The 19770-nt window shown below is 36.3% G+C and overlaps 1 protein-coding gene across 2 annotated transcripts in view; it reads right to left on the reverse strand.

Annotated features, from left to right (window-relative positions):
- Positions 1-314: 314 nt before the first annotated feature.
- HMCN1 (hemicentin 1) overlaps positions 315-19770 on the reverse strand; it is a 375430-nt gene continuing 355974 nt past the window's right edge. Inside the window, exons 101-107 of one of the 2 annotated variants that reach the window (XM_006907734.3) lie at positions 19384-19497; positions 18704-18829; positions 16508-16636; positions 13879-14229; positions 9913-10032; positions 3281-3407; positions 720-1782 (exon numbers count right to left, since the gene is read on the reverse strand). In XM_006907734.3, the coding sequence (XP_006907796.1) occupies positions 1416-1782; positions 3281-3407; positions 9913-10032; positions 13879-14229; positions 16508-16636; positions 18704-18829; positions 19384-19497 (1334 nt within the window). In that variant the 3' untranslated portion in view covers positions 720-1415. Of the gene's footprint in view, positions 1783-3280; positions 3408-9912; positions 10033-13878; positions 14230-16507; positions 16637-18703; positions 18830-19383; positions 19498-19770 lie in introns of both variants that reach the window. The other variant, XM_025043935.1, reaches the window with a different exon arrangement.

Raw genomic sequence — 19770 nt, forward strand, 5'->3', positions numbered from 1 at the left:
TAGGTAGGTGAGAAAACTGTCATGCAAAGGAGATATTATTTGACTCGAAGTTTTAAGAGGTAGAGGTATGATATTTCTGCCATTAATTAGCTGTGCTATTTTAAAGAAGTTACATAAGTTATCTGAGTCCTAGGATCCTGACTTATAAAATGTGAATAACAATATAGTATTACCTATCTCAAGAGCTGTTGTGATAATTGAATGATATGTGACATGACATATGTGACATATGCACATATGTGTGGGTGTGTCTATGAACTTTAATACCTGTTATAGCTGTAAGGAAGCAATTTTAGATTTTCAATAAAGTTAAGAAAAAGGATGTGAAAATTTTATTTAGGCTGGTTTTCCTGTAACATTGTTTTTTTTATAAAATAATTTTATAAAAGAGTCCATCAAGATATTACATAGAAAATACACACTAAGGTAATATATATATACACTTCATAAAAATAGAATACATCTTGGCAATTGCTTCCAGAGTCTGTTACCACCATGTACAGTGTATTGACGTTAAACATTTATGCTAATTTGAACATATGAGGTTTTTCAAGAAAAACAAAGAAAAATGTCCCACTGATATTTTAAAAAATGGTTTCCAATTGAAAGGAAAGTTAAAAAGATTATGGAATGTAAACGTTAAGGAGCTAACTGAATGGAAGATTATATCAAATGTTAGGGCAAAGATCTATGCCATTAACAACTATCCGAGGAGAAAGTAATATATATATATTTTTATTATTACTATAAGTGGTTCAACTCATTTTACAAAGTCACTGAAAATAATATTCTTATTCTGGATACTCAATCAAGATGAGTGCCATCTGGGATCAAACTAACTTTCTAGAAGCTGTACTATATTTCTAAAACAAGTGATGTTTCTTTTTTCCTTAAAGTAAAAATAGGTGTGTAAGTCCTATTAAAAAGTATCGACTTTTTTTTTTTTTTTTTAAAAAAGCAGCTTCATAGGTTACTTAATAAGCTTTGATCAAAACACAGAGCAAACGGTTTCATTATTTTAAAAATGGTCGAATGCTCAAAAGTCTGCTTGGCTTTGAATTTATTATTATAGTTATTTTTGTTCGTTATAGGAAAATGATCTTAGCTACGATGCTCTCATAAAACATCGCCGATGTGTCCCATTATAGGTATTCAGAATAATCTTTGGAAAGTAACTGCTCCAGTGTAATAAATAAAGAAAATAATAAGGGACTTTTCTAGACCTTAACAAAAGATGTGAGCATAGTGGGATCGTGAAAATACCTCAGCGGTACCAAGGAAGGCACGCGAAACAGAGCATAGCACCATTTTCAAGTTGCCAAGATCGCAACTGTTCAGGAGGCGGTGATCTGGAAGGGCACGTGATTCCGTGATTAATGCGCCTTGAGTATGTGGCTTGGGCTTGGGAGGCCGTCTCAGTATGGATAGGCAGACACAGCTATATAAACTATGAATGTGGTCTGATATTCGATGGTCCCATTGGCACTGTAGGATAAGGCTCGAACCCTCATACGGTAGGTCTCCGGTTCTCGTAGGGGTTGTGTTGTGTACACCACGCCTTTCAGGTTTTCATCCCGTAAGGCAAAAGGAACAGTCTGTTCCTCATCCACCATGAGAAAAGTTGTCCTGGGATGCATCACTCCATCCTGCGTGTATGCAACCAGCCGGATTAAATCTTGATTGGCAGCTATTCCAAATGGGAGGGAGACGAGTTTGTATTCCAAAGCATATGGGCTCAAGGCACATTCCAAATCATTGGGTGGACAGTTCTTGAGGCAGAACCTGAGGACAACAAACACATGCAGTGTATATAGTTATCTGGCTTGGAAGCCGGAGAAGACATGATGCAGGTGATCACGACCCATGACAACTTTCAGGCATTAAAGGCAGGGGTCGGTCTGACTCAAGAGCAACAGGCTCACTCCATGTCCTGTGTCACTAACTCAAACCAGATGCAGATGGTTAAGAGAGTATGCTGGTGTAGAGTCAAATTTCTCTCTCTCTCGGCTCCATTAAAGTCGGAAGCTTTTGAACCACGGAAGCAAGCATGAGTAGCACAAGAGTACCTTTGAAAAGTCAGTTTTATTAATAGAAGCATCTGTACTTATACTGGAAACAAGGATTTCTTAAAGAGAGGAATACAGGCTATTTAAAAATTTTAACATCTATGCTAATACTGTTTGAAAGCTGAAATAAAAATATTGATATTTGGTTTAGTTTTTGAAAATAATAAAAGGTCAATTAGAATTCCTGGAAGAACACTCTTCCTTTTGTATTTGTCTTCCACATATTTTAAATGAAAAATATTGTATTTTCTTTTTCCTGAGCCCACATTGGCTGTTTTTGAGTCATCATGACTTGTAAACTGTCTGCCAGAAATCACGGGTAATAAAGAGAAAAAAATGCCCAAAGGACCATTTTCTGAAGATATGAATTCTTCGGTCAGAGTATTTTTAGAAGTTTCATAAATTTATATTCTTCATTTCCATCCCCTCCGTATGGCCCTCAGACCTGTGATGACGAGCTTTCTGGTGGGCCCTGGGCAGCCTGCACTTGCCCAGCTTACAGCAACTTGGTAGTCATGGCTGCGGGCAAAACAAAGTGTGAGCGCCAACTCACATTTGCTTTCAGAGTCACCCTCTTACCAGCAGACCCTGTTCGTGAGGACCATCACCTGTCAAGGACCCCGTTATCTTGGTATCTGAACAGAGTACAGCATTTCTGTAAGGGGAGGGAGAAAATAGGAGAGTAGTCTATTCAGATCCCATAAAAGACAGGGGCTCGGACAGCAGGAAATGTAGGAAGAGGCAGACAACTGACTCATCCTTGCTCATCACCATTCTCTCCTGAAGTCATCGTGAGTCATCACAGAAATGGCCAAAGTACTTCTTGGAGGTCTCTAAGTGCCGAGAGACTTTGAAATTCTGAGGCAACACAAATGGAAACTAGAAAATTTCAAAGAAAGGCAGGCACTTTCATCCTGTAAAACGCTCACTGCTGAGGCCAATTCTAGGTGCTGCGTGGTGGGATCACACGCTGGGGAGACTGACTACCCCAAGACGCTGGCAGCCAGAAGTGACAGTTTAGGCTGCCATGGGGGCTGCAGGATGAGTTCATTTCTTGCTCATTCATTGAAGAAGGAACACACTGTTATCCCATATCCCCTGAGGTTAGTGATTTCCTGTGAGTTAAACATGACTACAAACAGAGTGTGCTGGTCAAGGAGAAAGAAGAAGAGAGATTCGCAAAAGCATGTCTGGGAAGGGAAGGCAAGACATACCCCGAGACAGGATCCCGTTGGTAGTTGGGTGGACAAGGCGTATCGATGCATTGGTAGCTTCCTCTCATGTTGAAGCACATGCGGTTTGGCCCACAGTGCACATTCTGCTCCAGACACTCGTCAACATCTAGCGACAGCACAAGGAACATGTGGCATCAGCAGTGCAGGTCACAAATGGCCATCAGAGCAGGTGTTGTGGACATGTGGCTGGGATGCTGAGGGTCAGTCTTCTCCTCCCTATAAATGACTCAGTAGCTGTACCTAAGCTCCCTCAACCCCTTACCACGTTCCTGATACCTGGTGTGCTATTTCCCAGAATCTTTTGAGGATTTTTTTTTTTTAAACATATGTGAAAAGAAACAGAAACATACATACTATAAAAGCAGAAGGAAAGCTATTAAAAACTCTCTGGCGTTTTTTTATATTTGGAAAATAGAGTCTATTTGAGTTTTGTAAAGCAAATAATATTTTAAATTCACTGAAAACAAGCAAAAAATTTAAAGCACATTTGTGAACCTTTCTGTAAAGTGAAAAATCTCTTTAAAATGTGAATGATCTTTCTCTCTTATTGTGTTTTATAAGTTCAAATTATTGAGTAGGAGGCAGAGTAGTGGAAATTAAAGGAGTTGGGTCATAAATTCAGAGGAGATTGTATAGGACAGTCAGAGCTTGTGGAAGGAGACAGAATACAGAAGAAACCGGATCCAATGAATAACCTGAGTCACGATCCAAGTTTGATAAAATTTTAACTGCAGAAGCCATCCTCAGTTGTTATGGTGATGGGATGCTCTCCCTAAGGTAATAGCTCTCCCCAGGGTAATAGAGAAACATGCAAATGAAATGCTGTTTATTTAGTCATTTTCTACAAAAAAATTTCTTGAATAAAGACACACGTAGGTCATTAAAATTAAGAAGTATCAAGATGGAGCTAAAGGAAAAATTTTTTGAGCTTTCTGAAAGTGTGTTTTTGAGCCAAGATTCTTAACTTGGGGTCCATATTTGAGCATCAGGGGATCTATAAATAAAAATGTTTTTGTGCATGAATATGTGTGTGTGTGTATGTATGTGTGTGTGTGTGTGAGAGAGAGGGAGACCACATTCATATAACTTTTGTTACAGTATATTGTTACAGTTGTTCTATTTTATCATTAGTTATTATTGTTAGTCTCTTACTGTGCTTAATTTATAAATTAAACTTTTTCATATGTATGTATGTATAGAAAACACATAGTATATATAGGGTTAGGTAGTATTATCGGTTTCAGGCATCCACTAGGTGTGCTGGAAGGTATCCCCATGGATAAGAGGGGTGACTACTATCTCTTGGAATTTCTTCTCTTCTTTCTCGCTCTCTCTCTTTTTTTTTAGCATAGTGCTATTTCATGTTAACTAAGTGTCCACAAAAGAATTTTACAACTTTAACTCAGGTCCACTATAAATATCATTATGCAGATACCAAATCACTTACTCCTGTAAAATGACAGAACAGTTACACGTTATTGGTTCCATTGGTCTTGGCACCACTTCCGTGACAGAAGTGGATTTGACCTTTAGGACCTACCTCTCTCCAGAGAACTGATTTGGGTCCAATTAACTGTAATTGTTCCCTCCTGTACATCAGGATCTATGTTTACTCAAACACTAAAGAAGAGGATTGTTACAAGTGCCTCTATGCAGCCAGTTGACTTAAACTTTCTCTAAAGTAAGTAGTCTTCAAAATTTTTGTTTGCCTGCTCGAAAAAAAGATTTGAAAACCTTATATGTAACTCATACTTTTTTAAAATGATCTGTAAAGTTTATCGTCATGTTTAAGTAGTTGCAAGGGATGTGAATTCTGGCATTGCTGTTTGATGTACACATGCTTTAAATATATTTTCATCAAAATTTTGGTGCTGCAGACTTACTTAGTTAGTTAATGGAGGATGTAATTTAAATGTTTATATTCATGATTAAATCAACCAGACTGACTACTGGAAAAAGTCTAAGATTAATTTCTGTTCAATTAAAAGTGTAAGTAGGTGCTCCTGTGACAATCAGTTTGCTTCTGAAATTTAATTTAAAATAGAGAGCTAAGACCATTGGTTTGTAGCCATGATGAAATAAGGCCCGTCGCCATCAGTATGTTCTCACCCTGTGTATGTGCCTTGAAGCATTTGACACTCAGGTATCATAAAGACACTAGGGATTAGTGGAAACTTTTTTTTTGGTAAAGCAGAAGAAGGTTATGAGAGGGGAGAGGGGAAAGGAGAAGTCCAGGCCACAGGCCACAGGCCGCAGGTGGATTGACTTTAGCAAGGAGAATTTATGAAAAATGAGGATCTGGATGGAAATTGATTCCCTGAAATACGTGCCTGCTTTTATACTGCTAGAAAGCTTTCATGCACCAACAGGAGAATACAAATACCACAGTATCAAATTATTGATCTAGAGCAGCGGTCCCTAACCTTTTTGGCACCAGTGCTCCTATGAGAATCTAATGCCTGACGATCTGGGGTGGAGCTGAGGCAGTGATGCTAGCACTGGGGAGCGGCTGCAAATACAGATGAAGCTTTGCTCCCTTGCCTGCCACTTACCTCCTACTGTGCAGCCTGGTTCCTAACGGGCCATGGACTGGTACTGGTCTGTGGCCCAGGAGTTGAGGACTCCTGCTCTAGAATATGGCTAACTTTGGGACCTTAAAATTCCTTAAAATTTTTGTTGTACTTTATGGACCCTCTTTCCTGAAAATCCATCAGTCTCAATATCACTGCTAGCCTATGCTTTGGGTTTATTCTAAAAGTATTCTGGAAGGATTGTCGTATCTTCTGACTCTCTCTCTTCCTCTCTCGCTCGCTCGCGCTCTCGCTCTCGCTCTCGCTCTCGCTCTGTCTCTATCTGACTCTCTCTCTTCCTCTCTCGCTCACTCGCTCTCTCGCTCTCGCTCTCGCTCTTGCTCTGTCTCTCACATGCACACACACACACATACTCGATCTTCAATCTCATAACCAAGATGGCTGCTAAGTGACTAATGAGCAGGTAGCATATATAGCATGAATATACTGGACAAATGGATGATTCATGGCCTAAGTGGGAAGTGGCACGACACAAAATTTCATTAGCCTAGTGCTCAATTTAAAACTTATGAATTGTTTACTTCTGGAATTTTCCACTTAATATTTTCGGACTGGATAACTGAAAACGTGGAAAGCGAAACCATAGATGAGGGGGGGGGGCAACTGTGTTTTAGTCGTGGACAATGAATGTTAAATTTTGTTTCTGAATTATTTACCATTTGCATTTCTGACTTAAAAATGAGCATTTTGGATTGGTTCCAAATATATCCTATTTTCTAAGAAAATGACATAAAATGTATTTACTTTAAACTTAATAGTCTGCACGAAGTAAAAAGCACCGGGCTAGAATAATATGGAGTAAATCACTTGACTTTTTAGTTACTTGGATGTGCTGACAATGTGCTTCCTATTACTAGTTTCACATTAAGGCTAGTTTTCCTATAGGAATGGAACATAGTGTGAAACTAGTTTTTATCTAAGTTCAGTCTTGCCTATTATCTCTGTGATCTATGTTTTAATTGTGATTTTATCTGTCAGAAGTGATTCATCTCTTTGACAAAATGAGATGGCCTCGAAATGAAGTGGAAAGCCCTCTGGAGAAATGTGAAAGAAATTTGATTAGCCTTACCTTCTTGTCTCTCATTAAAAAAAACATTCCCTTCCCAACCATCCTCCAAATTTCATTTCGGGGCAACTTTTACAGTGAACTCATGCTTAAACATGGAGGCCAGTGCACTGCAAGGGCCCATAAAAACGGTGACATGGAGACCAGAATCCGGACACATGTCTGTATACGCATAACAGCTACTTATCATATATTTTCATAGGCTGAATTTGAATCGATAAAGAAACATCAGAATCTAATATACAAAGTGTTTGTCCTTAGCCCCATAATAATGATTACTTTCCATAGAAAGCTTTCTTAAGTATTTGAGATTCTGGGTAGGTGGCCCTCCTTTGTCTTCTAACTCCTACTCTCTCATCAGGATAGGCATTCGCTCCACTCCCTCTGCGCATTGTTTTTACTCACTGGCCTTAAAAAAAAAGAAGTCAGAAGTGATGGAGAAATTGAGCTGTCTTCTGTTAACTGACAATGTGGTGATGTCTGGTTTATATGTTCTATTATAAGAAGATTATTATGATAGAAATTAAAATATAGTCATTTTATAATATAAACATGATTGCTAGAAGAAAAAAATACCAAGATGAACTGACAAACTTTTATGTTAATAGCTTTAGAACATATGAATGCATTTAACCAAGCACTTCTGGATACATTAAAAATACGTTAGGATAAACATACTTGAAACATTTATCTTATAGAAAGTATAGAATCATTTTGATTCTTGATAAATATTATGGATTACTTTTTAAAAACTTGGATAGAACACTCCTTTCAAATGCAGTGCTGATATAATTAGAATTAGATTAGTAGTGCTTAAAATTTACAAAAGGAGTTTTTAGCTTCTCCTGGGCAAATTATGATTGGGTGTGTTTGTTGTTTTTCATTTTTGGCAGTCTGGTGACTTCCACTTTTGACAGTCTCTGTCCTTGCTCAATGTCAAATTCACTTTTATTTCCCTTTTCTTACTGATATTTCCATCGATAACGTAAAAAGCTTCAAAAATGTGTATGTGAATGAAAAGTAGTCTTTTGTTCCTCATAAATCTCTCAAACACTTTCTAAAGCTATAAAAAGACTTCAAATTATTCTTTAGAGTCAAGACTTCTTTAAAGGGCATAATTGTTTTCTCTCATGTCTTTTTAAAAATCACAAAAATATGCAATCCATTTAAATTGCAACCATTTCAAATGACACCTGCTTCTAATTCATTCACATTATTTTCCACTCTCTGAAGCCCAAATGAAAGTTGAAACATGTTGTAAACTGAATAAGTGACAAGGGCAATTTAAAAACAAACAAAAAATTTAGAAAAGAAGAAAATGAGAATATGACATAATAGAACCCTTAAAAATCTAGCTAAGGGGTTTTGCAATCCAGTTGGTTATTCAAAATGCTTCAGTATCTACCTTGCATCCTTTTATGGTGTCTGGTGTGCCTGTAGGGAGTGTCATGTTAGTGTTGGACACTGCCACCTCTTCAGAAAGATTCTTGGGTTGATGAGCTGAAGAAAGTTATAAAACAGGCTACTGCCATAGAATAATAATCCCGGTGTTCACAGCGTCATAGGAGAGAAAAAGACTATTCCAGACATGAGATCTGCGATCAAGTCCTAGCCTTGCTTTTGACTTTTCTCAGACACTGAGCCTCACATAATCACTCTGAGAATCAGTTTTATTATCTATAGAATGGGTATAAAATTATTACCCTTGACAAATCTGTACTGCTGATTAAAATGAGATAATATCTGTTTTGGAAAAAAACATAAGACTATACGATAAATGTGTTATGCCGGTTCTTCAAATCTCAGTAAAATGTTCTGAATAGAGTTAATTCTTCATAAACGTTTGGAGACTGATGGCTGAGAGCAAAGGTTATTACTGTTTACTGTCCTTCTCTAGCCCATACAACCCAGTGGGGCCCTCGGGGAGTGGAAAGGCTCATGGTAACTTGGATGAAGCCGTTTTCCACCCTGGTCTTGTCTCTAGAACACATCTTTCCCAAGTTGCATCCTACCAAGTCTCTTGTGAATCTTATGGAGAAGGAAAATTCTGATAAAACACTCTTTTGGAGATTTTACTTGCTGTACTTTAGAAAAGGATATAGCTTGTACACGACAGAAGTTAAGAAAATTCAGAGGCTTATTAACATCTACATAATACTACTAGATTTTGTCCACAAAATTGAAAAGGTATCTAAGAAGATTTTCAAGATTTATACGAGTTTCTATTTCTTTTTAATCTAAGTATACACTGCAATAATTTAAAGTGCGATGCTCCTTTCATGTTTTTGCATAAAAAGTAAACTATTGAGATTGATATTTTTTTCTATCATCACTGTAGATTGTCTAAAACTCTGTGATAGCACCTATAACCTTGTATGTTAATTGTGTTATTCACGTGTCTATCTCCACTAGAATCTAAGATCTCAAAGGGAAGAGACTGCACATTATTCATTTGTTTAAACCTTTTGCATCCTGCAATGCTAAAACGTGATTGTTCCACATTATTCATAGACTCAAATAATGAATGGATTATTTAATCAATTTACCCCCCTGATCTCCAAGCTAAAACATAAAATAATGCCTAACAGTGAAGTAAATTTACTGAGCACTCCTCCCATTTCTCCTTCCATCTTAGCCGAATTGTGAAAAAATATTTAAAAACATTAAGTTTTAAAAATACACAAAGTGAACTGGTTTAGGTATTCTTAGTCCCAGTAAGACCATACCAAAAATATCTCTCAACTATTTTCCTTTGCTTAATGGCTTTCACATTGCTTCTCTTACTGCAAAAGCAATGCTTTAAGATAAATCAGACTAATAGGAATGAGAAAGGAGAGGAAGTAACTAGGAGAAGTGTTTGTATTTTTGTGATAGGGAAAGCATTTAATTTCTCACACTCTCCTATGTTGATTTTAAGTCAAGTTGCTGCAATAAACATCCCAAAATGGTCTTACCTTGACATGTCTTTCCATTGAGCATGAGTTGATAGCCAGGTGGGCAGATACACTGGTAGCTTCCAAAGGTATTTTTACACTCATGTTGGCAGGTGTCTCTGTTTTCACATTCATCAATATCTGTGCAGAAAGAAAGCAGAGTTAAAACCATGCAAACAAAGGCAGAAATTGACAGAGCCAACTGTAAACAAACTGTTGATATACCACAGAAAAACTTCTTGGTGATTTAACACTCATATGTTTAAATATGCTCAGAGCTGTTTTATATCAGGGTCTGTTTTTAATGGAGTCCAATATTAACTACGGTATTTTACAATATGTGAACATCTCTTCTGTGTATAAACATTTATAAGCTGAAACCCCAAAATAGCCTATTTTTGTATTAGGTAAGACTAAAATGACAGACAAAACAGATGTGTTCAAGATCCTAATCCACTAAGGTACTAAACTGTTGACATAATAGTAGAATTTACCAAAAAGATGATGACGTTTTTATTGAGATTAACTGGATAAAGGAATGTTAGTTTTTAACTTTAGCTACTTCTCTCTCTCTCTCACCCTGCACCAGCCCCAAACACCCATGCAGTTTCCCATACACAGATATTATCAAGTGAAGTGTTTGTATTTTTGTGTTAGGGATATTCATTGAACTCACATAACTGTAAAGTATTAACGGCAACTACATATATAGTTGCTGTGTTACCTTGGGCAGGCCACTTCTCAAGATCTCAGCTGATTCTACTGCTGAAAGAAGTCACTGATACAACCTTCCTACTTTAAAGGTTTTTGGAAGGTTCATATACAGTAATATATGTGGAAGCATGTTCTAAACTATAAAGAGGTATCTATTTGCTATTATGAAACAAAGCCGAGAAAAGAGCAATGAAAAGGAGACAGAATAGATGATAATTAAAAATGAACTGGTATTTGCTTTCAGGATAAGAGATGTGATGTAGGAGGCCTCAGATTTCTTATCCCAACTGTGTTTTGCTTTGTTTGCTCAGTCTCCGAGCACACACCAACCAGAGGAAGAATGGAGAGGAGAATAGGACAGGAACGGGAGTCGGAGGGCTCTGGTGGAAGCAAAGAGAAGACGAAGTGAAAACTGGGAGATGTCTCAGAGCAAAAGAATCTGTTCATTTTGCATATTTTGCACATGCTCAGAAAATATTGCAATGAGTCAAATTCTGCTAACGATATTTATTCAGCAAATATTTCTCAACGTTTTTGCTCTTTTTAGTTAATGAAAGCATTCATTCCAAAACTTAGGCGAGTTATTTTCACTTTCTCCCTTTGTAATCTCCTTTAACCTAGAATAACAACAGAAATGTAAAGGATGTTGAACTTCAAGTAGTCAACATTGCACTTCCCAAAATATGAATTCTAAAGTGGCCCAAAGTGTAATTCCTCCGTGCAGAAAGACTGCAGTCTTCATTTTTCCTGTGAAGCTTTGAAATCAAATCCTTAAAAAGCTAAATTTTAGCTCGTCTAACAAGATTCCATAGTGTTAATTTGAATCTTTTGTAAGTTATCTCAGATGGCTAATTAAAGGCATTTGGTGTTTATTGCAAGTTTGCTCGTTATATAATTCCAAAGCTGTCTACAATCTTGCTGTAAATTTCTTTCAGTGCCAACACTATGAATACTCACCATATTTTAAGAAATATTTCTAAATGTCCAAGCCTATTAATTGCCTCCAAAGAAAACTTAACTATCCAGTAATGGACTAGTTATGGAAGTTTAATTTCGATTCTCTAAGATTGGTCCTCACTCTGAAACAGTAGCTGCCTCAAACAGTGGATGGTTTGGGGAAGAGAACTCCTGTAAACATAAAATTGGTGTAATATCAACACGAAGACACAGAAAACACTGATAAGATGCTACCATGACGAAATTACAGGGCATAGGTAGTGATAAAAGAAATAGAAAATTAGGTTATTAATCAGAAACACTTTCTTAAAATGACTTGGGCCTTCAGATGATTGAGAAGAAGTCAGCAAGATGATGTATGGTGTGTGTGGGGGTGTAGTTTAATTCATTTATCATAGCATAAACGATGATTTGGGGGCAGGAGAGTAAAGGAAGAGAAGAAAAGAGCTTGTCTAAAATGAAGGCAAAGAGTGAGATGATAATAGGGTGTGAGAATCCTTCGGTGTGACTATTTGAAAGAAACTTTGAAAGACAAAATGTCAGATACTAATTTTGTCAATGAAAAATAAAAAATTTTAACTACCAAAGAGTCAGGTCAATATTGTGTGCACGAAACATTAACAACAGTCAGAATGGCTTAGAGCAGGTTTAGAGTGGTATTTGACATACTAGCAAGGACAGGAATTCACAGGTTTAGCAATTAAGTAGTGTTTGACCATATGACAGCAGTCCCCAACCTTTCTGGCACCAGGGACCAGTGCTTCTGTGAGACTCTAATGCCTGATGATCTGAGGTGGAGCTGAGGCGGTGATGCCAGCTCTGGGGAGCAGCTACAAATACAGATGAAGCTCCACTCCCTTGCCTGCTGCTCACCTCCTGCTGTGTGGCCCGGATCCTAACAAGCCACTGACCAGTAACAGTCTATGATCCGGGGCTTGGGGACCCCTGCCCTATGGGACAAAATGTAAAGTTGTTAATGTATGCATTAATGTTTGAAGTTTAAGAAGTAGAAGAAACTAGTACTTTCCACAGTTCTAGGAAGCTGACACAGGAAGAAGACTTTACATCCATCATTTTAAGCTTCAGGTACATCAGGACATTTAGAAGGAAAAGTCTTGGTAAAATATAAACTTAATGAAAAAAGGTTAAAATTTAAGTACCCAGAGGGTTTGAGGGTCCAGCTGAGCAGAGGTGATATAAGAAGCTGGTCTACTCCAAAAGTGACTAAGAAAGCATGTCTGAGAAGATAATTATACAGGAACAGGCTTGGAATAGGTAAAAAAAAAAAAAAAAAGAAAAAGAAGTGACAAAAATTGAACTCAGCAGAAGAAATTTTAAAAATGTTTAAAAGAAATAGTTAATAGAAAGCATATTGAGGAGAGAATAAGCAAAGTGTAGAACATAAGAAAAATGCAAGAAAATGAGATCGGCATAGGGGTCTCTTAAATTTAAACAGAATTTCTTTCTTCCCTCTCTTTCTGCCTCTCTCTTCCCATTCATCCTTGCTTTCTTTTTTCATCTAACAAATAGTGGGGCTAATTCCTGTTTGCTAATTTCTCTTGGTGCATAGCTCGATGATATGCAAACTGTGAATACTCACAGCAAACTGAATTAAATGAATGCCAGATAGTAATGTTGGCAACTTAACAGAAAACAAGGTCTCACTTCTTACGTTGGAAATTACACTCCACTTTTGCAAATAAATTTCATGAAAGACTTGTGAGTTTAGATAAAGATACTGAAAAGCACATATTTTAGAGTGACGGAAGCAACTTAATTTTGTCCTATCTCAAATGATCTTTTCAGTGACATACCTATATACAAAATAGTCAAACTAAAACATTTTATGGGGAGTATGAGACAACAGTCAGCACAGTGTTGGTTGTCACGGAGAAAAGCAGTCGACTGAATAGCTGAAAGCTTCACTTTTAACCCATTGCTTTGGCATCAATTGGATGTAGCCATAATTATGGTATATTATGTGACGATATACACCTTTTTTAAAAAAAAAAATTCCAGATGCCACTGAAATTTATTTCTATATATCATTAAGTTTAGTAACACTTTCAGGGTGACCAAAAACACAATATAAAATGATAATAAATTATTAGAATGCACACATGTAAATACATCATTTATTCGAATAAAATTTGTAATAGTTTCAGGTGTTAGAGTAAATTTCTTGAAACTCAGTCATCCCGGGTTCGAGAACGAATGTAGCTCACTGCACCCAAACTGTTACAGGTGCTGTACAAATGCTCAGACTGGTCCATAAGTGAGCCCACAGAAAGGAAATGTAATATGGCTGACATTTACCTACACACGTGTCATGGCTTGCCTCAGAGCCTTCAGGGCAAGTTTTCCTAATAGTCCTTCTAGTCCTGGAGAGAGATGCTCTGCTGTTTCTATACTCTGAGTAGGAGCTGTAGAGATGTGAGTACTGTCTGTAATGCTGTTGAGGTTGATAGTTGTTTCTCACGGGGGAGAACCATGCAAGGTTATAGCTATTGTACTGAGTGCCATAATTTGGCAGCCTCTCCAATCCAGCGCAAGATTTCCCGTCCCCTAACAAATGTTGTCTTGGTGGACAGATACACTTGAAGCTGCCGGGGGTGTTGAAGCACTGATATGCACAAGGCTTGGGCATTTGTTCACACTCATTAATGTCTGCTCGTGTGCCATGATACATAAAAAAGAGAAAAAAAAAAAACACACATACACATATACACACAAAACACAGGAATAAAGAATCAGTCTGTGAAACAAACTGAAGACATTATGTTATCTTTTAAAGCCAGGAATATGGTAATTTCTTAACTGTTGTGAACTTTTGAGGAAGCATTAATTGTTCAGTTCTGAACGTATAGGAAGATTCTATGATTCTCCCTAAAGATTGCTTCACATGTACAGTAGAAACAAAAAGGATCATATGGGAAAATGTGGTCTTGAATTCAGAAAAACTGGAGTTCAGAGCTAATACAGATCTTAATTCTGTTGGTGGAGGTGCTAGGAACACAATCACATCACTAGTTTGTATTTAATTATAATATTGACCACTAGCGCCTCTCATCTTTTATACATTTATAAGTTTCAGATGCAGGAATACTGGTATGACTACAAACATTTTTATTTTCTTTTGTCTCTTTTGAATCAATAATTATTAATTAATCAAACCAATTCTATTTTTTATAAAAATTAAAAAAGAAATAAAAACAAGGTAATTTCTTACTAAGGTATAAACTCATAAAGTCTATAAAATTAAAAGAAGTTATTTTTCTTTCTATTTCTAGGTTAACACAGAGTATATACTAGCAACTTTTCCTGTAAATAGGAAAAGGGTATGAAAATCAGAGATCAAAACCAAATTCTTTAATTCATTATCATAGTGGCATGAAAGAAACATAAATAAGTAAAATAAAAGAAGTAAATTTTGCTATAAAAATTATTTCAATAGGCAAAAGTTAAAATGAACATTTTAAATCTCTTCAAGGCAATGGCCCTACCTTCTTCATTGATTTACTGCCCAGTCCGGTCCCTGACATTCAACTTCTCGTTAAATTAGTAAACCAATAAACACGTTTCAGTCTGCTAGGTCACTGTTATGACTGATGGAGATGTTAAATAAAACACTAAAATGATATGCATTTCTGTTATTAAAAAGTATTTATTTATAAAAGAGTATTACTTTGAACATTTGCTATGTGCAAAGTACTATGCTAGGTACTGCATAAAGACCGAACTAAGTCTTTGCGGGAGAATTTGCTATAAATAATTGTTAAGTAGATAATCAAGGTAATCGATTTTAAAAGCATAGCACACAAATCAGAAGCCAGTATTCAAAAATCTACACAATTTTTTGCTGCACTTAAAAATTCTGAAGAGGAATAGAGGTCAGTTTCTTAATTTAATAAAAAGTATATGGTTACCTTCTTACAGATATTTTCTATTATCTGTTATCTGCCTTACTTTAAATTCAATTATAACTAAGGTGGAAACAAATAGGCAATTGGTAGACTTAAATGAAATATTCTTAGCTTAAGGAATGGCACGTAGTAAGTATTAAATATATGGTAAATAATGTAATAATTATCGATTTGCTTAAATTGTGTGTTCACCTTTTAATTCCTCATACCTAAACCTCCATATTGCATACAACTATACTTCATATTCAAATTAAATGTACCCATGCGAACATTTATGTCATGTGCATACAGCGATAATCAATGAGATAATATTCACAATTAAGCTGTCATGGCAATTATGTCAGAACCTCACTGTGATATGCATAGTATATAGTAAGCACTCCACAGAGATTACCACTTGAAACGTTAGTATAAATTGAACTCAATATGAAGTACAGTTGACCCTTGAACAGCGTGGGGGTTAGGGATGCCAAACCCCCATGCAGTAAGAAAATCTGTGTATAACTTTTGACTCCCTTGATACTCAGTCATCCTTTAGTAACTGCAAGGAAATTGGTTCTAGGACCATAACAGATACCAAAATCCATGGATGCTCAAGTCCCTTATGTAGAACAGCATAAGATAGTGCATAAACTCGGTCTTCCACATCCACAAATTCCCAGCTGCTGAATGCAAATACTGTTTTTGATCAGTGGTTGGTTGAATCCGTAGATGCAAAAACCCAGGGATACGGAGGGCTGACTGTATACTTATTGAAAAAAATCCACATATAAGTGGACCCACACATTCAAACTCATTGTTGTTCAAGGGTCAACTGTACTTCAAATTGTTATGAATTACTTACAAATCCAATCGCATTTGAGGATAGTGACTGGCAAGACTAGGTAACTACATGAGTAGCTTTATTACTCAAGGAGAGTTCCTGCTAACTGCAAGAAAGCATTTGAGGATAGTGAGTGGCAAGACTAGGTAACTACATGAGTAGTAGCTTTATTACTCAAGGAGAGTTCCTGCTAACTTACCCATACAGGGTCTTCCCACTCCTTGAGACCGATAACCTCGTGGACATACACAGCGATAGCTGCCTCTTGTATTCTCACATATCTGGTTATATCTGCACTGATGGGTCCCATCTTTACATTCATCGATATCTATAGACATGAAGGCAATAAAAAGTAGTAACATCCTCTCTTGCAAAACCTAATATTTAAAGTGAATATTCTTTCTAGAATTGCCAAAGGTTGCATTTCTTACCATGTGGTTGAGACATGGAGTCAGAAAACCTGGTTTCAAGACCCAGCTCTGCCACTTCCTAACTAGCTACTGTTCCTCCTCTTGTTCCTTTTTGTGGAAAGGGTTTTATTCTCAGCTGTTTGTTTTCCCTTCTCTATACTCCCTCCTCCTTTGGCCAGCTTATTTACACTAGTGAATCTAGTGAGCTCGTTGATGTAGATTTAAAGCAACAGTAATGCATTGCTTCTTCTCTCCAGTGCCATATTTCTAGCTCTGGCTGGCCATCTCCATCTCTGTGTTTTACCAGTACTTCAAACTCAGCATGTCTCCAATGTCTTACCATTACTCCCTTATTTATGGTAACAACATTCTTTCTCCCCAGTTACCCAGGATGCAAATGTTATCATGAACTTATTCTCTCAGTTTCCAACGTTGGGAATTCTACTTCCGTCAATCAAACCCACATATCCCCATTTTCCATTTCCACTTAGCTATATGTTTGCTGTCCTTCTTAAGCAGTCTTGTCTTTCAGCTCATCTCATTTCTAATTCATCTTATACATAATTATAGAGTCAATACTCTTAAAAATATTTATAATTACACACAACTGCATATGATGCTCTGAGTTGGCTACTATTCTTAGGTGTTAAAAAATATATTTACCTTTATCCACAGAACTGAAAAGAGTCTTTGAAATCTGATAGTCCAACTCCCCTTGCCCAATTGTGTGTTTTTAAGTAGTATACTAAACTTCCATACACTTCAACCAGTATCAACGACTGGTCAATTTTCTTTCATTTATATTTATACACTCCCTCTACTCATATTATTTTGAAATAAATCCAAGACATATTGTAATTTTATTAATAAATATTTCAGAAATTTTTAAGAAGTCCCATTTTAAAAATGAGAAACTTAAACTCAAATTTCCGTGTCACCTTAGGACTATCTGTTCAAGGACAGACAGCTGCCAAGAAGGAAGGATGAATTTTAGCATGTCATCTCCCAGTCCGGCTCTTTTCTCCTGGAACGGGGCTTGTTTTTCCTTTTTCTACCACCTCCGCAACATTCCAGTCAAGGCTATATTTAAATGTGATCACCTCCGTGCCACTTCTGATAGTCACTCCTGTGACATCTGATTACTCTTTTGAGTAATACAATTTATCTGTACCTCTTTTATGATGTTTTATTCTGCCTTGTATTATAGTTCGTTTTTTTTCTTTCGGTGAAGGAAGAAGAGTTTGCCAATCTATCCCAGTAGATTGTAAGTACATGAGAGCAGGAATACTATTTGTTTCATTTGTGTAAATCACGCAGCTTACAGTTCTGCCAGCTTTGGCAGCATGGTATAAAACAGGCATGTAAATAAGAATCTTGAGGAGAAATATAATTTAATTTATTGTCTGGTCACTGATTTGTAATTTAAATATTTAGTTCTAAAATAATTATATTTTGAACTTTTATTAAAATTACTTTTTATTTTTTTACTCTATTATGGTGACATTGGTTAACGAAATCCAGTGTTTCAAGTGTACAGTTCAACAGTAAATCATATATATATTATGGTGTGTGTTCACACATATATATTTTGAACTTTTAATATATTCCACAAATAAATTTTTTCTCAACCCTCCTACGAAATTCTAAACATATATGTAAAATTTAGTATTAGAAATAATGTGTGATTATTAATTTATGTGGATATTAAACTATATGAACCAAATTATTTAACTGATGGGAGCTCAGAATGGTCATAAGTCACCATGGTAGCTTCTACTTCCTGCTATAGTCATGACCCTGGGACTTCAGAGCTCAATCATACTAAAAGTTGGGGATAAAATAACTTATGGAAAAAGAACAATTTCTTTGTTTTTGTTTTTTTTTTTTATTCAAAGTTTACCCAAATCATTAGTTTTAAAAAGGGAGGCCTTACTTGACTTGTCGATGATAATGGATCTCAGTCATTGAAACAGCCAGGCACTCACCAATGCAGCTTCCGTTTTCTGCTTTGGTCATCCCGTTTGGACAAAGATCGATGCACTTATAGCCACCGCGGGTGTTCTTGCAGTGCTGATCGGGTCTGCATACGTTCTGTCGACACTCGTTCACATCTTCATGAAAAGACAAAGGTAATGCAGATTGAGAAAAGAAATCATTTTCTCAATAGAAATTATACTTTGGGATTTTAAGGATATTGTAAGCTATAATATGTGGACTGCATCATGTAAAGTTAAAGTGTTTAAATCCATCAAAGTACATAACACCCTTAATTTTAAAACAGAATAATAAAAATAAAAAACATCACTTCATGGGGTTAGTAGCCATACAAACCATTTCTTCCTCCTAGAAAAATAAAAATTATATATATGTATATATACGCAATTATTATATATAACTATATGTGTAGATGTGTATATATTACATAATGTTCTGTGAAAATTGGTAAATATAATAAAGGAAATGTTTCAAAAATAGTTATGTAATTAGAAAATAAAACTCCTAAAGCACAGCATTTGCTTCCATTTTATTTCTGTATAGATTATATATAGGATACATAGTAGGTATCCTATCTATAACTCAGGCTAAGGGCATAGCAAAAGGTCTAGATCAGACATTATTAAGAAGTTACAAAGATGTTATTTTTAATTCAAAGGCCTTTCCTTACCCATGCATTTTCTGCCTTTGAGCTGATATCCAGGTTCACATCCACAGTGAAAACTTCCTATGGTGTTGAAACAGCGGTGGTGACAGGGGCTGGATTCTTGACATTCATTAATATCTACAAAATAGAATGAAAATTTCATTTTATTCATTAGGAAACTTGAATTAATTTATCCCCAATGTTTAACATTTTAATGATCTTTGATAATTATCATGTTTAAGATCTTCTCTAAAACTAATCCAATATAATCGCTCTCATATAATCTGCTAGATAATTGACAGACGTAATTGCTGGAGAGGGAATCTCTCTTCAGTTCTCCTCAAAGGTAGACATTTGCTCGTGACTTGGAACTATGTCAACACAACACACCTCTGGCTGTTTTACCATGTG

Source organism: Pteropus alecto, unplaced genomic scaffold (assembly GCF_000325575.1).
Source record: "Pteropus alecto unplaced genomic scaffold, ASM32557v1 scaffold101, whole genome shotgun sequence".
Classification (NCBI taxonomy): domain Eukaryota; kingdom Metazoa; phylum Chordata; class Mammalia; order Chiroptera; family Pteropodidae; genus Pteropus; species Pteropus alecto.